A 17,857-nucleotide genomic window follows, 5' to 3' on the forward strand; every position below is an offset into this window, starting at 1 on the left:
GCTGTTTCTCTGTGTGATGACACTCAGACACAGGAGGTGGCGCTGTTGCACCAACGCTGCACAACAAAAACTGAACAAACCACTAAGCAGTGTTCACGTAGAAGTCAAACACTGCTCAGCTGTATTCCTGTGATTTGTTATCTCCACTAATAAATATAACTAATGTCATTTGAAAGCTGCACAGCCTTTTCTGAGTCATACACATGTAGAATAAAACATATATACGTGTTATTTGTGCAAAAGGTTCAGGTTAATATGTATAAAACAAATAAAGACTGAAACAGGGACTTAAATTAAGCATACCTCACTCTATTATCACAATGCCCAATTTAATTTCTTTATTGTTTGCCTTTTTTGATGTGATGCCAACCTGTTGTTCTCTCCATTTGTATGATGACAGTATTTATCAAGCGCTTCAGGCTTTGCAAAGTGTTCTGACAGACGAAGCAAAAACACAGAAGGTAGAATACCAACAGGCAGCTAAACATTAACGACAGTTGAATTGATTTTTTGGGGTCTTGGGTTACAATTCCATTTTGTGTTTTCTTTTGCAAGGAGGCTTTTCTCATTACCACATAAATAATTAAAAAGAAAGCTGTACGCTCGATTGATTTCTTGTTTTTGCTTTTAGAGCCTGATTCTAAAAGACACCTCCAAGTACGGCACGTTCGTCAACGGCGAGCGTCTCACGGCACCGGTGAACATCAAGTCTGGAGACGAAGTTACGTTTGGGGTTTTTCACAGCAAATTCAGGTTCGTAGCAGAAAACACAACCTGGTTAGTTTTGTTTATGTTGCATTTTTATTCAGTATAACACAGTTGTAATGCCAAAAAAACTAAAAAGGCAAAAACCAGAGTAGAATTTCTTTAATTATGTGTTTAAAAGATTCAAAATGTGAAAAATGAACACAGATGATACAAAATACTGGAAAAATAAGGGATTCCACGTGCTACAGATGGGCTGTTTGACTGCACATATTTACATTTTTACACACTCACTCCTCTGTACGTTAACTCTAGAAAGATAGTTTGACAATTTTTGATATTACATTGATCAAGTAATTTTTTTCCTCTCAGTCTCTGGCAGAGTTTTAAATGAGGCATGTCGAATAAAAATGGATTTTGATGAAATATCACAATATTAGGCTTAGATTTGATTGTTTTTTCTTGATTAAGAAGCACAATTTGCTCCAGTACTATCGAAACTATTGAACTAGTACTATTTGTGGCACAAATAAATGGTGTAATTTTTGGAGCTTTTTGTTTTTTTTTTTGCAGAAAATATACCTTTGAGGGTTCATCTACAATATTTTTTGCAGTATTTGAAAAGAAGAGATTAAATGAAACAATTAAAATGCAAAAATATTATGTTAATTAGTAAATAAGAATTGTTTTTTGGAATTTGATTCACAAATATTAAATTGCTTACACTTATTATTTTCTTTTCATTGTGGCTGGTTGGATTTGAATCCCTTGTGACTTCTCAGTTCTGCTGAGGTGTGCAGACTTTTAGTTTTTTACCGGCTCTAGTTCATGTAAATGGTTTATTATAGGGGGTGTTGTTTGATTAGACGTGTGGAATTAAATGATTTAAATGGAATATCATGTTTTTAACCTTATTTTTGCTTCTATTTTTGACAGAGGTGTTAAAATCAGTTAAAAATCTGATGATTTTCTGCATTTTCTGATGAAATTTCGTTAAATTTTCAATTCACTTCAAATCTACCGACCCAAACAGTTATCAGAAATGATGTACAGTTAACAGAAATCCCTTCTACTTGTAAATCGTACGTGTTTTTGTGTGTCTGACTGTGTGTTCTTTGCCTCAGTGTGGCTCATCAGAAGCCCATGGTGTGCTCGTCATGTCTGGACAACGAAGGCAAGACGTCGCTCTCTCAGGCTCTGCAGGCTTTGGGTGGCAGCCTGGTCAACACCTGGACGGAGGACTGCACACACCTGGTCATGCCTTCTATTAAAGTCACCATCAAGGTCAGAGCCGGACTCTTTGTCCTTTAATGTTCGTGCGACGTGATCGTGCGTCCTAATCGAGTGTCGATCCGCTTTCTGTTTTCCCCAATCAGACGATTTCGGCTCTGCTGTGCTGTCGTCCTATCGTGAAGCCAGAGTTCTTCTCAGAGCTCAACAACGCCGTGCAGCAAAAGTTGCCGCCTCCTAAAGCTGAAAGGTACAAAACGCTCCATCGTCATGTCCATTGTGGCGTTCTATGTGCTTAAAAACAGCATCTAATGTCACAGAAGACATTAACCACCATCCCCACACAGGAGCTCCATCACCAAGTTGACTTTTGAGGTTTTGGAGGCAGCACAGTGGCGGATAGCTCCTCTGTTGGCTGGTTACAGTCGTGTGGCAGCTTCTGACTGATTAATAATCCCAACATGTATTTTATTTAGTGTTGTTTATCCAGTATGGTGGAGCTCTGTCAGCCCTGAAAGCTGGTTGAAGTGATAAAAAATCTACGTGAACATGTAGTTTTCCAGCTGATAAAACACAGACACTGGTTAAAGATGTAAAGTAACTAAGTACATTTACTCAACTACTCCAGTTAAGCACAGTTTTTGTTTACCATTTCCATTTTCTGCTACTTTATACTTCTACTAACCCACAGTTCAGAGACAAATATTGCACTTGTTGCTCCACTACCTTTGTCTGATGGCTTTTTGTTTCTTCAGATTGTTAATATAAAATATAAAAACAAACTATGATGTGTTCTATTAGAAAATCCTGTTATTATCACCAACTGTTCCGCCTTTGAAGCCTCAGATTTGTAGGGCGAGCGAGTTGTGTTCCCGCCGAGCAGCAACGCTCCCTCGTGAGGACGGTTTTCCACTTACTGATGCTTCGGTTTGGATTTGAATCACGTGCAGGTGTCCTGTTTTAACGAACACAGGTTTTGAGTTTAATTAAATGCCACATTGACACCGTGTCACACAGAACCAAACACACGTCTATGTTTATACTGCTCGTCATTTCCCTTCATGTATTCGTGTCTTTGGCTTACAATCCGAGTGCTAGTTCTCATGCGGTTGGTGCGCTCGTACGACAATAAAGAACCTTGAATCCTCGTCTCCTCTTATTGTTTTTTTTTAGTTTCACCCCCGAGATCGACGAGCCCAGCTTAAACAAAGAGGACGTGAACCTCGGCGTGATTCCGCTTCGGAAACGGCTCTTTACCGGAAAGACCTTCGTTTTCCTCAGCGCCAAGCAGGTTTGTTGACATAATCCTAGAGTTTCTTTCACACTTGACATTAAATTTGCAGGGAAAAGTCATAAAATAGCGAGTTTGCAGGTGACAGCTGCAGCGTAAGAAGTCAATAGATGAAGTGAGATGTTGTTGTAGGTGATATAGCAGTCAATGTCCTGCTTCTTTTTCGGTCAGCTTTTAAAAACATGATGTTAAGTCACATGATCTCTGGAGCTTCTTGTTTACCGGCTGCATATCAGTTGCCAGGCAGTCGGCAGCCTGACATCCTCTGGGATCCTCTCTGCTTCCAGAGCTGCAGCCGCTGATCATTTTCACCTCCAAAGAACCTGTGAATTATTGTTGTATGATTATTTTTTTAACCATAAAATGTCAAAAAAATAACGACAAATTAGCCAAAAGTGTCCCTTCAGTGTTTATTTACAGCTTCGTCAGCCAGCAGGAAAATAAATAAAATCACTTTTAGTTTGATGACAGGAGAACAGATATGACAGAAATGATTAAATGTCAGTTTTTGTCAGTTAATTAATTCAAGCGACCTTTCGCTGTGTGGCGTCACTTCACGGCTGAATCCCACAGCTATGAATCATACATGGAAAAAACCCACCGGATGAGTTCATGGAGGGCTTGTTCACTTTATGAAGCGTCATTGAACTCAAATTAGACGTTTTGTTCACCCTTATTGACACAAACGGTCTTATCTGTCCAGCTCTCGTGTGTTTCTGTCGCCGTCATGACATGTGGCGGTGAGATAAGATAGTGAAAATATTTAGGAAATACAAAAACAGGAAAATAAATACACCAGGATATACATAAGTACTAATTATAGAAATAAATGTATGAAAGATCAACAACAGGAGGAGTTTCCATTCCTGCTTCCAAAGTCAGCTCAGGTGTAAATAATCATGTTTCTCTGCGTTTTCCCAGCTGGAGGTTGCACAACATTAAAGTATTACATTCCCTCCAGCAAATCCTTTATAAAACCTTAAATATTTATAGATCAATTAGAGGTTTGAGCCTTCAGTTTAACCCTCTGAACTTTGTGGGTGTTTTTTTTTTTTTCATTTTTCCTCACTGTGGCCTCATTTTTTTAAAACTTTAATATAAAGTCCTGCATCTCTATGGAAACAGCACAACCATGAAGAAGGAGAGAAATGTCTTCTCTGCAGCATCACACAGTTATAATGCCATAAATCATAAAAAAAAAGGAAGTTGAATTTCTTTAAACGTGACAAAACCTGAACAAGCCTGCAGCATTTTGCACATGTTGGTCCGACAGGTGGAGAACATAGTGTCTCCACGTGCTCTATTTATATGTTTTTTCACTCTACGCTGCACATCGACTGTAGAAAGATGTTTCACCATGCTGAGTGTTTCTTCCAACAACTTCCTGTTTCTGAGCCATGCTGCATTCATTTTATTGATCCAGTAGGTTTTATTTTCCTCCCAGTCTGTCTGATTTGTTTCCGTGCTCGTCTCCTCTCTGCTGCCTGCAGTTCTTCTGAAATTTCCCAGAATTTTTGTGACGTGACTGTGGGTTGCAGCTGAGTCACTCGTAGCTTCGCGGTTGTGAGTGTGCGCATAGAATTTTTGCTTTTTTACAGAATCCGGTTGATGCAAACAGTTGAGTAATTTTTTAAATGAGACACGTAGAAAAACATGATTTAGATGAAATATTATATCATCTATCATTTGTATAGACTTGCTTTATTATGGTGGCTGTTATGTGTATTATATTCATTTTATTTGCTCGCTTTATTCTCTCTTACTTATTTATTTTATTTATTTACTTAAAAAAATGTATTATTAGACCTGTTTTTATGAATTTACTCTCAATTGTCTCTCTCTTTTTCCGCCACGTTTTCTTTTTCCCTAATTATATAAAGCATTTTTGGTGTTTTTATTATTTTATCTAGTGTTGTTTTATTGATGCACTCACTCGATTCCCTTACATTTGCTTCTCTGGTCTTTTTTCTGGGTGTTCTCTTTTTTGCCCTGTCTGTCTGTGAAGCACTTTCTAAAGTAGCTGTATAAAAATGTCACTGTGAGTAGTTTTGGGTCCGTCAGAAAGGTGAAAATCTGACAAGTCTTTTTGTTTTTACAGGTTCTGGCTCTGATAAGTGGTGTCATTTTGTCTTCTTTTTTTTTTCTTTTTTTAAAAAATTAAGACAACTTGCCTTTCAAACCAGCCAGCGGGTTTTGGCGCTCAGAGGATAGATTAGCTGGGAAGTGGGCACAAAATGGGACTTTACAGTTGAAGAGGATTGTCAGAATTGCCCTCCTTCTGTGTCTGTAATACTAATTAACATGTTGGGGTTTCTTCCTGTCGTTTGCAGCTGAAGCGCCTGAGTGCGGCAGTGAAGTTCGGAGGCGGCCGAAGTCAGTTGCTGGAGGAAGGCTCGCTGCTCAGGAACCTGCTGGAGTCTCCACAGAGCTGCGTGGTCGACGTCACAACCGGAAGCTCCCAAGCTCTGCTGCCTCCTTCCAGCGCAGAGTGGGCCAACTCTGTGAGGAGCATCGTTCAAAGGTTCAAACTCCTGCTCTTCTGCAGGAAAGCACTTTAAAGTGGATGCTCACTTGTCTTGGAGTGATTTCTGAGCACTTACAAAGTCTCTCTCTGGACACAGAAAAGGCCTTCGAGTCATCACGGAGTCTGAAATCGGTCTGGCCGCCATCTACGCTTCCTGTGACATGTACTGCAACTCATCCAGCCTGATGCCAGACTCAGGTGGGTGGCAGGAGGAACTGAAGGGTATCTTTATTTTTTTTATTATTTCTTCCATATAATTTTGCTCTCTCCTCTGATTTGTTTGTGTTTCAGACTCTGCGCCTAAAGTGAACCCCAGGATCCCGAGTGCGTCGCTGTCGCAGAGCGCAACCGTGGACGAGAGTGTTTTACCTGCAGCGTCTCAGAACATCACGGCTTACGCAGCCAACACAGAGACTTCACAAAGGTACAGACAAACGCTGACACACGAATCTGTTACGCGGTAAAGTCATCGAAACGTAGAATAAACTCCTGTGTTTTCAGGGTGAAGGTGTGCGAGGTGAGCGGAGTGGCGGCAGTGGGAGAAACTCCTGAAAAGCAGCAAAACCAGAACAGCGATCGATTCCGTGGATCCAAACTGGCAGCTCAGAACACAACAACAAGTCAGTGCGTCGTGGCCGAAACGATGAGCTCATCGTTCAACACTACAGAGAACTCACAGAGGAAGAAACCTGAGTCCAGACTCACAGGTAGCTGCATAAATAAATCAGAGACACTCTGATGCATTGCCTTCTCTGCTGTGCCGACTGATACAGAAAAACAATCCAGCACCAGAGCTCTGTTTTCTTTTTAGGTTTAAAATCTGTGTGGACAAAACATGAAGGTTTACTTTGACTACGCATAATGTCTTCCTACATGTAATTGATTTTAGATAGGACAACACACCCTTTTTGGCGCTCTTTCTAACTCTTGTTATGTCCCGTCTTCTTGGTTTAGTTGCTGTCAGAGTATTTATTGCAGCGAGTAGTAGCACATATAGAACAAAAACACACAAGTTTACCTTTTCTAGTTGCGAGTTACTCATGCTTAAGTGTCCGTATTAAAAAAAATAATCTTGAACTTAATTTAATAATAGTCACAGCCTCATACAGCTGTGCATCCATCTCCACTCCCATTAGTCTGGTTTGAGTTGCTCTTGAACTTGTCTTTGCGTAAATAATAATAAACGTATTTGTGCAATTATTTGTTAGCATCAAAAGAAAGACGGGAAACGAGCTTAATTTTTTCATCCATTTTCAGACCCCTGCTTCTCGGTCGAGAAGTCCCTTCAACACTTACCCCTTCCAATGATGCAAGTGGTTACTCTGTGTACCAAAAATAATCAGGTTTTGAAATTATGGTACATTTCTGCATCGTCGCCAGTGTACGGTTACACCCCACTTTGTGTGCAAAACTAATCCTGCAAGTAAAAACACAACAATTTCATAAAGCAAAATGTTTTTTTTTCTTTAAAATAAAGGCTAATATAACAGTTTTGGATGTATTATCATATCAAATGTTGGAGCATCTGGACTGTTCTGGAAAAAAAAACACAAGATAAAGCATCCATAGCAAGTTCTTATGAAGACTGAACAACCGAGAACCCAGCTTGATCAGTTTCTTGTCCTTTACTGTGTCGCTGTTTCCTTTGTTTTCAGTTTCATTTTTCCAAAATGTCTTCTGCTTATGCTATGACAGATACTCTTCAACGTCAGTGTTTTTGCTGTTTCAGCTGCAGGTGATCCTGACGTCAGACCTCAGCCGTCCGTTCCAAAGACCAACGGTGGGACGAAGGCGTCCTTTTTTAGGCCGTCTCCTCAGAAACCTAAAACGTCTGCACAAGCTTCCCCACAGAAACAGTCGACTCTGATCAACTTCTTCCAGCCGGTCAGCAAGAAAAGGTAAACATCAACTCCTTCAGTGTTTCTGCACTTTGAACTGCAGAGCTGCATGATGTGTTGTCTCAGTATCAACATTGTGATGTGTATAATCATCACATTGCAGGAGGTGAAGTACAGTCAATTAACTCAGACACATCAGGCTACAGCTTCTGTTGCTGTGTGATTCAAGTTTCAAGTTGTAGTTTTTTAAAAATTGTATTTGAAAGAAAGAGTTTGTAGGCATGCAGGCTCCACATGTGCACAGTAAAATGAGCGAATAAACAGTAGAGAGCCTGAAAGTCAAGATTTGATCCCAGAAAAGAAACGTAGGGCTACAAATGTATTGGAGTATAAATGATTTTGACTTTTCACAGTTAAACAAATATGATCGACTGCGATATTGTAGTTTATGTGCTCTGTTTATAGATAAAGCCCATGCAGATAAAATTAATTAATTTAAACTTCAATCTGTCATTAGAATGCCTTATTTCACTCTGGTCAAACAATTTTCTTACAGCTGCCTGGCTAACTACCTGCATGTGACACGTTTAGGGGACGTCTGTACATTTTAGCCTCTAATAATACACAGATGTTCAGCTACTGAGGTGTTTTTTGTGCATATAAATTAATATTTTGTCTCTTGGAGATGCTCTGAATTCAGGTGAAGATCATTTAGGGTCTAATTTTGATGCAGATTTGTAGAATAACTGGACTGTAGCGCAGCTGGGAGGTGGCTGATCGTGATCTCCGTGTTAAAGTGATTGTGTTCATCATTTCCATCATAGTCAGTTCAAATTATTCCTATTATGAAATATTCCAGCTACAGGATGATCAGAAACAGGTTCTCTGTTTCCATTGTCTTGCAGTTGTTGTCGCCACATGAGTCATCACGCTTAATTAGTTTGACCTTTTAAATCCGCACCAGAAAAGATTTGTATGACGTCTGCAAAGCCTGATTCAAATGTCATCCAAAGCAAAAAAAATCCAAAACAATTTAAGATGTAATTGCCAGATACACTTCACTACAGAATCCCCTAATGCTTTCTATAATTATTCATTCTTTCATAATGGAGTTATTCAAGTCATCTGCTGAAAGTTCCTGTATTTTTTTTTTTATCATATTCCAGTAAACAAAATTTTGTGATTACAGTTTTTTTTCCCCAATATGGTGCAGCTCTAGTTGATCTACTGCTGTTACAACAAATACAGGAATCACTGAGGATGACAACAGTTATGTTTCATCATCCTGAAATGAGACAGCAGTGATAAAACAGAGGGCATATTAGCTGCAGGCTGAAATATTGACCTGAGTTCTAATCTTAAATAAGGTAACAAACAGCTGCTGGGTTGTCGGTAAATGTATTATTGTATACAATATGGAGAATGATAGTACAGCGTCATAATGAGGAGGAGGCCTCACCCTTCGTTACCCCACAGAAGAATAAGATCTTATTTATATCATGACAGTGAATACAAAGACTTTCCTATTGGCTTGTTGTAAGTTTAAACCTCTTCTTAGAGTTTTCACTACCATGTAAAAGTCCTGCATTCCTTAGACAGAACCTGAAGTTGAAACTGAGGCATCTCCTATGAAGGACTTGTTGCCTCAGTTATATTCCAGTAGTTGACCAAGGAGCCTCTTCAGATGGAAACTATAAACCTGACATGATGTAAAATCTTCTCACGTTACTGTAAGCTTCAGAAAATGTAGTTTCTCTTAACAGTTATTAAACATATAAACAACTGATCATGAATTTTAAAAAAATGATGGTTGAGACATATAAATGATAACCTATGAGCTTCAGATTGATTTAACTTCCATGTGGATTCTGTGTTATTTTGATATTTACCGTAAAAATGAACATGCTTTAGCCTATATTTACCCATTTCTCTGTTTCCTCAAGGCCTTTGGAGGATGACTTCCTCTCTGATGTCATGTCAGAGCCAAAGCGACCCGTCCTGGAACCACCCGCCACCTTCCAGAAACCAAACACAGCCACAGAAATCCCTTCGCTTCCACTCAGAGGTGTGTCCGAGACTCCACCCGAGTCGGAGTCCGATTTGTTCACGAGTCGGCCGGACGAACGGCAGAACAGAAAGAGGAAGGAGATGGAAGAGGAGATACAGATGGAGGAACTGGAGTCCATCATGTCTGAGGGTATGGACTGTTTCGACGAGCAGCTCTCAGACGACCAGACGCACAGTTCAGCCAAACAGAAACAAGGTTTAAGTACTGAAGAGGCTTCGAGCAAGAGACAGCGGCTCCAGCGAAAGGAGAACGAAACAACCAAACGGCAGAGTGGGCAGGTCGGCCTGGAGAAAACATCAAGTCTCCATCACAACCAGGGATCTGAACAGCATGTTGTCACTGTGAAGACGGAGCCGGTTGACCCAACAGACTACAGGACGACCACTGAAGAGTTCAGGAAACCGGCTGAAAAACCAACCGCACGTAAAAACATCAAACCGTTCGAAGACGATGACGTCGAGGTGAGGAAACGAGATTTACTGCAGACATTTAAAACCGAAATCAAAATCTCATCCAACTGTGTTTCATTATTACTGCTCAGTTTTCACCTTTTTTCTTTTCCTGTAGGATTTAGAGCTCCTCGGTGCGGATATTTCCCTGCCTACAGAAGACACTAAGACTCCTCTGAAACCGGTGAAGATCAAGCAGGAGCCCCAAGTAAGTCCTGTGAAAAAGCTCTCACTGTTTTCTAGCTCCATCTACATGCTGTGGTCTCAAGCTTTGTGTATTTGTCAGTGTCGATTATCTCAGTTTTTATGAACCTCAAAGCCCCCGACAGATAAGAAAGCTAGAGTTTATAAAGACGTGTTATTTCCAAAGAATCAGTTTGTTAAATAGAAAAAAGGTTTGATCAGCTCAGCGTTTCAGCTCAAAGGTTCAGCTTTTCCAGACATCTCAGAGCTATAGGAGTCGGTGTGTTTGTTGTGCTGTCTCGACACTTACAACCTCCCATCTGCAGCGTAAACTCGTCCTGTCTGTCACCGTTGTGCGTGATCTGCGATGTTTCCTGTCTGCGCAGCACCTAACCCCCTGAACTCCAAGCGGTTTCGGGCTTTTTATTTGCTCCTGTCACATTTTTCTTCACCGTGGGCTCATTGTGCTCTGCAACATAAAGTCCTGCACCTCAGTGGAAACAACAGGAAGAAGGAGAGAGAACTCAGACATGTCTTCTGTGCAGTACGACACAGCTAGAAATCCTTTGATTATATATTTTATAAAGGTTTTACAAAACTGGAGCCAACATGTTTTTTAGGTGCCTTAACAGGTGTTGCTAAGACTGGAAAACATTGTACATTCTATACATTTTTACAACCTCCACTAACTCTGTATTATCCACTCTGATGTTTCACCATGCTGGATGTATCTTCCACCAACCTGCTCCTCTGGATATTGTTTTTTTTAAAACCCATGCTGCATTTATTTTGTTGAGTATGAATGTTTTCTTCTCAATCTCTAGAATTTATTCACATACTTATCTCCTTGTTGCTCTATGGAAACACTGCCTGCAGTTCAGCTGAGAATTTTTCACTGCTGGTCAAAGCTGAGTCTGTCGTGGCTTCTAGCAGCTCAGAATTTTTAATTTTTCACAGAATCTGGTGCAAGTTGTTTATTTTTTTGCACAACATTTTATGAGACATGTAGAACAAAGTGATTTCAACCCTTTCAACACTAAGTAAATGTGTGTTCCTTATACACTTCAACACTGAGTAACTTTGGCTTGAAATTCAGATATGGTTTTCTTCAGTAGACTTCACATCATTGCACATCTGGTATCAATCAAAAGCAGACAAGTTGATGGTTAAATATATCTAGAAGTTTACTCTTGTCATGTACATACAGGTGAAATACATATGTGAAAAAGAAAAGGTAAACTTCATAATTAGCAGGGATATATGCAATTAATCATCAGTTCTTCTATACTGAGACATCAGCCAAAGTCTTGTAATTAGTTGTTTAGTTTTGATCGCTTATAAACGTTTCAGAAACGAGGTAGCAAAAATCCTGTTTCCTGTTGATTTTTGGGGTCAAACAACATCATTTTGCTTCATTTGCATCATTTATTTCATGACTGAATTGCTTGTTGACATACTGGGATTCCCACTGACAGCCAATCAAAATGAATGTAACAGAAAGTCACCATATACCGGAGCTGCTATACCGGGCTGAAGGGTTGAACTGGAGTCGTGATGCCAGCCCGGTACAGAGGACTATAGTGTCGAAAGGGTTGATTAAATATTAAGATTTTAAGCTTAGATTTGGTTACATTTCTCAATGGAACCACAAATCTTACATGATGCATTCAAGGACTGTTGGAAAATTGAAAATACAACGATTTATTTTTGGCACTTTTGGTGATTCATTTGCCGTTTTACAGGAGACGAAGATGGACGAAAGCCTTCCCCAGAAGCTGGTGATGGTGGAGTTCAGATCTCTCACCGTGTCGGCTCCTCCGACGACCAAACAGAAACAGACGCCGGCCAACGTCTGCGCAAAGAACTTCAAATGTTTCCGCAAGGTCAGACTGCGACGCAACAGATGCTCATTTGAAATTCAGACACGGGCGTTCTCTTCCCTGAACACCTTTGCACTTGACAGACTGCAAAAAGCAAAAAACAAAAAGAAGAAATGAATTCCTACTACCTCCTGCACTGCCTGTAGACACCTATCACATGAGAACTTGTTTTATCCAGGCTGTTTTCTAATGACCAGATCCTTGCTTGTGTTGTGATGCTTTAATTAACACTCAGCTCTTAACGTTCTATCATTTTGAACAGGAATGAGGAACTGAATTTAACTTTTTATACCCAAATCTGAGCCACTGGGCGTCTCTGAGAAGTCCGAAATGAATCAAGCAAACATTCAACCAGTAAAACTACATTTTTCTGTTCAGGAATGCAAGTAAATGACTATACTAATGAAAGAGGTTTAATAAATGTGTTAAGCACTGTATGCCAACAGAGGTAGTTTTACCACGACTACATAGAAACTAGTCATCCAGTTTGACTTTCCGCTGACACTAATTACAATTTTTGTTAAAAAATATGCCTCATTTATTGATAGGACATAAAAAGAACTTGTTTCAGGCATGATAAAACATAAAAGGCCTTGAATTGGATCTATAATGAAGCTTTTTTTTTGTTTTTGAGCTTTTTTGTGTTCTTCAAGGATTCCAGAAGTGATTAGTGAGATATTTGTTCACATTTTAAGAGAAGCTCATGTATGACCTGATAAGAAACTTGTCATAGAATACATTCAGTATTTTCAAAATCAACTGCCAACCTCAAAGCACAAGCGTTTGTCTCTTTACATTTTCTTTTCCACATGAATTTTATCAGAACCGTGTGCCGGGCGCGGACGGATTCCAACACGTCATCGGAGGATCCGACTTGCTGGTTCACAACAAGGGCAAGAACACCGATCTGGATGAATGGCTGAAGGATGCAGCTGAGGTACCGCCACCCCTCTGATTCGTTTATTGTTATTTGTTCTTGGTCTTTGAAGTTGGGTTTAAATCGAATTTTGTTCCAGGAGGAGCGTCAGAGCAGGCGGGAAGAGGCTGCGGGAGACGACCTCTTTAGGTGAGATCTTCTTTTTGTTATCGCCTCACAGCTTCCCAAACCCCCCGTTGGGTGTCTGTGTGGTCAGAACTCAGAGCAAACAGAGGCCGGGTATGTCCACCGATCACACTGATGTGCTTTTATCATTAGTAATTAGATCCTTTAGTTAATGTGGTTTTGTGTCATTTCATAGCCTTGACGTGGTTTTATACGATAGAAAGAGCTGAAATTTCAGCCACACTACGGTGTGCTTTAAGTTAACAAGCAGCTGCAGTCAAAACGTAGTAATGTGATGATAATGTCAGAAATCAGATTAGAAATACTTTATTGATCCCCTAGGGGAAGTTGCTTACTGTTACAGATGCTCCCAACCAAAAGTGTTAAAAGAAGCAGAAAAATAAAAATATAAACGTAAGTATTAATATGAAATAAAATATATCTAAACACAAAAAATAAATATACATTCTGCTCTTGTGTATGTATATACAGCAGTCTAATAATAATAATAATCTTCAGAAAATATATAGAGTCATGCAAACACGACCAACTAATTTATAGAAATAACAAAATGGAATGCAGCATTGTTTAACCAAAAACATAAAATAATAATTCTGTCACATTCTAAAGAGTAATTGTCTATTCATACCTTGATCTATGAGCTTTTTCCCACTTTTTTAAAGCAAAAGAATATTGTGGATTAACCCTCTGATTCCCAAAACCTGGTTTGAAAATCAGGTTTTCTTTTACAAAAAATGCCAAAATTACACCATTTATTAAAAAAACAATTGTTGTCTTGAGCAGATCATGTGTGTTGTGTGGTTCCATCTGGAAAATAAACCAAATCTAAGCTTAAAATCGAAATATATTTAATCAAAATCAATGTCTCATTTAAAAATTAGCCCAAAATAAGCCACTTGCCAGCAAATTCAAACTGTAGACTGTCTTTACAGAAAAGCAGAGAGGAGGCACGTATGGAAACAACCTGGAGAGTAAAACAGACTTAATGAATAAAGTAAATCCAACATGGCTCAAAACCAGTATAGAAACAGGTGAAAGACACATTCAGCGCGGTGAGACGTCTTTCTATAGTTGATGAGTTGGCTGTAAAAATGTACATAGTTAAATATCTGTAGTATGAAGGGCCATTTTCTTCCAGGGTTGGTAACTGGAGTATGTGGACACTTGGAAGATGCTGCACATGATTTTTGTAAAATAAACAATCACAATCGATTGTTATTGATGACAGTTGATATTTTCTGAGTTCTCTCTCTCCTTCTAGTCTTGGTTGTTCTTTTTCCATGGAGGTTCAGGACTTTATGCTGCAGTAAAAAAAAAAAGAAAAAACAGTGAGGAAAAAGAAAAAGCCCCGAATCTGCTCGAGGTTCAGAGGGTTTAAGAGAGAAACTATCCTCTGTCAATGTTAACGTCGTTCCTTTTTCTACCGTGTTTTATGTTCGTTTGTGGTCAGACAGTTATAAATGTCGCCTTTTTTGTGTCTTTGTGAGCAGCTCTCCGTCTGATTTAGTTCCTAGGAGACAACAAAGAGCCACAACACCTTAATGTTGGAGTGTTTTTTTTTATCTCCTGGATATTAAAATTGAATGAAACCGTTTGCACTCGTTGCACCTGTTCGCTCCGTCGCTCAATATACATCAAACAAAAACAAAAAAAACAACAACCTCCAAATAGAGATTCTGTCTGTACAGTCTTCATAATCAGGTGCAGCACAAGCAATAATTAGCAGAGAATTATGGATATGGGGCCACTGTCGCTTCGGCTCGGGCCAATCGGAGCCGGGTGATTCTTTCGTCACAGCGGTTGCCGGGGCGACAGAGGTGATGTAAGCCGGCGCTGTCGTGTTTTCTTTGACTAAGCAGAAAAGAGACAGTCTGAGATTGATTTTGTGTGTGTGTCAAGGCAGAGCTGTTTGATCACTGAGTCATGCTCAGTCAGTCATGCGTAGCCGGGGAACAGACTCTGCTGCTGAGAAAACAGTCCGCTATTTTTTTTTTTTTTTTTTTTTGGTAGGTCTAAACGGAGTTTCCAGACGTGGTTTTATAGGAAGCCCTGTTTGCTTTAAGCTGTTCAAACACCGTCCATGTTTTACAGCGCTTAATTTGGGCTGTTTTTTATTGTTTGTTCAAAATGCCTCTCAGGACATTGAGGAATGATCCATGAGGAATGTTAAAAGCCTGACTTGGATGTGTGTGTGTCTGTGTGTGCTTTTAGGTACAACCCCACCAAGCTGGCCAAAAGAAGATGAAATGCCTTCATCTTGACCTCTTCCAAAGGGGATTCATATCAAATGAAAGTATGTGTGCGTAGATAACTTCAGATGTGACTCCTGGTTTCAACATTTCAGCCTTTCAACGTTGTTTTCTGTCCTTTTTGTTCTGTGTTCTCTAATTAAGCCGCTGACAGTAAGAAATGTAACAAAAGAGGATTTTTCTCAAAGTTTTTATTCGTCAATAATAAAAAATATGGCATACAAAACATTAAAAACTCTTCAGTTGTACAAGAGAGCTTTGAAAACTCTACATGCTGAAAGCAGCTATTCTGTCTTTTTTTCTCTTTTTTTTTTTTTTTTTGAAGTTAAGACCCAAAGTGTTCCCTGGTTTTAGCAGAACCACTGTAGAAACTTGACTCGAGCGCTTTCACGTCTTAATGGATCTCTTCAGCGAGCCAACTCTTCAGGCACTTTTACCAGATCGAAAGCTGTTCAGATAAGTAGTTATCATGCCAAGCGTCTACTGGCCTCCGTGTGCAGACAGTTTCAAGCCCAGCTGCTCCTTCGTATTCGCAGAAAGTGCAGCGCGTCGGTGAGCTCAGCATGAATTGTGCATTAACAGAAGTCTGTTTTATCGTAGGATGCAGAGCGGCTTTTAATTAAGTACTCACAAGTTGAACTAAAATGTTAAGTCTACTGATCTGACACAAAATTAAAATAAACCTCGTTGTTTAAAGCAGAGAACAGGTACAGTTCAGCCCCAAACTATTCACAGCTACGCAAACTTTTGATTGAAAGTAAATTTTTCTGGTTCTTCTGGCTGGAAATGACACAAACAAGACAGTGAGACGTTGTGTTAGAGATGTTAATTTTTGTAGTTTGTTTTTGGAGATGCCACTTTTTAAAACACAGAAATAGTTCACATTTATCATTAACATCTCTAACACAACTCTCTCGCTCATTTCCCGCCAGAACAAGGTACAATAAAAAATGTGCTTTAAATCAAAGGTTTCATGGCTATAAATGATTTTGGTCCTGACTGTATTTCTCACCTGGATGCAACAGCCTCGTACTTTTATCTTTAAAGTAAAGCCAAAACAACAATAGAAAGTTATGTCCGCTTTGGAGCCACCCTGTGCAGTCCTTAAATTCACCGTCCTAACTTCTCCCACATCTGTCCTTATAGCACTTTTCTCCTGCTCACAGCAGCTGCTGCTAGGCAATACTTCATGCCTGCATGCATATATTTAATATTTATATCAAAACAGAAATCAGTGAAAAAAGCATCAAGGTATAATTCAGCCAAAATTCAGTAGTTAACACAAGTAACATTTTCACTAGTTAACTGTTATATGAAAACCTAAACAGTGTCAAACTATGTTGTTAGTGAAAAAAAAAGACTAACATGTTATTCAGTAATGCAATATACCCCCTTCACTGACTCATACTGTATTGAAGGGGGTAAAAAAAAAAAAAAAAAAAAGATTTTTCCTACACAAGGATCAAAATGTCACGTCACAGTAAACAAAGCCTGAGCTGTGCATGAGCGGCACACAAAGAATTCTGCATATGGCATCATAGTTTTGCAAACACGGTTTAAATGACCAAAAAGAAAGATTTAAAAAAAATATATAGTAGAAATGGGGGTGGGGGGGGGATAGGTCGCTACCGTCACTCCTCGTAACCTTTCTAAACTTATTTGGCACTTAACAAACAGTCATTCTGCCTAAAATGACGAGAAAATCTGCAGTGTTGTGAAAGTGTTGTGGTGTTGTGGCTTTTAGACGAATGGGTTACCAAGGCAAGAAGTGGATCAGTTCTTTGCTAGTCATTATGTAATTGGCAATTATAATTAAAGGGCTAAGGATCATACTGGTGTTTGTTTTAACACTCACAGTGAACACCATGTCCTGTCTAAATCTGTCTTTACACAAGTTTCTATGTCAGAATTGAAACTTGAAAATCTAAGCAAACATCAACGTTACGACAAATGTGATATTTGGAGTGTCATCTGAGCTACACGAGAGTATCTGTCTGAAGTTTTTTACGCTTTAGGGAAATAAAAAAAAAAGAAGAATCATGTAAAACACCAGAGCGACCCTTCAATGACCATACCGTTCACTGGGATGCTTGAATCCAAACGGTAAATTAGCAATGGGATCTGTAAGTGAACTTATTTGCATAGAAAGCCTTTTAGTAGTGGTACAACCAAAGCAATAGGTTGGATTTATTAGACTATGGCTCCAACTACCTACATTAGCAGCTAAAAGAAGACTTCTTTTTTCTTTTTTTTTTTAAAGCAGGCTCAATAACCAGGTACACTAAGCTGTTTTCCACTGCAGGAACCTTTGACTACAAGATTTGTCCCTTTCAGGACTGTTTTTTGGGGGAGGAAGTACCTACTCAGGTTGGGTTCC

General features: G+C 39.4%; 1 protein-coding gene across 1 annotated transcript in view; it reads left to right on the top strand.

The window, feature by feature from the left end:
- Positions 1-15,750, top strand: part of nbn (nibrin) — a 20,446-nt gene extending 4,696 nt beyond the window's left edge. Inside the window, exons 2-16 of the mRNA XM_008287756.1 lie at positions 632-753; positions 1,830-1,989; positions 2,082-2,185; positions 3,109-3,226; positions 5,557-5,747; positions 5,848-5,948; positions 6,042-6,174; positions 6,252-6,457; positions 7,480-7,648; positions 9,532-10,117; positions 10,224-10,313; positions 12,031-12,171; positions 12,992-13,105; positions 13,185-13,234; positions 15,443-15,750. Coding sequence (XP_008285978.1) covers positions 632-753; positions 1,830-1,989; positions 2,082-2,185; positions 3,109-3,226; positions 5,557-5,747; positions 5,848-5,948; positions 6,042-6,174; positions 6,252-6,457; positions 7,480-7,648; positions 9,532-10,117; positions 10,224-10,313; positions 12,031-12,171; positions 12,992-13,105; positions 13,185-13,234; positions 15,443-15,476 — 2,319 coding nt within the window. The 3' untranslated portion in view covers positions 15,477-15,750. The remainder of the gene's footprint in view (positions 1-631; positions 754-1,829; positions 1,990-2,081; positions 2,186-3,108; positions 3,227-5,556; positions 5,748-5,847; positions 5,949-6,041; positions 6,175-6,251; positions 6,458-7,479; positions 7,649-9,531; positions 10,118-10,223; positions 10,314-12,030; positions 12,172-12,991; positions 13,106-13,184; positions 13,235-15,442) is intronic.
- Positions 15,751-17,857: the final 2,107 nt, after the last annotated feature.

This window comes from Stegastes partitus, unplaced genomic scaffold (assembly GCF_000690725.1).
Source record: "Stegastes partitus isolate 25-593 unplaced genomic scaffold, Stegastes_partitus-1.0.2 Scaffold517, whole genome shotgun sequence".
NCBI classification, from domain to species: domain Eukaryota; kingdom Metazoa; phylum Chordata; class Actinopteri; family Pomacentridae; genus Stegastes; species Stegastes partitus.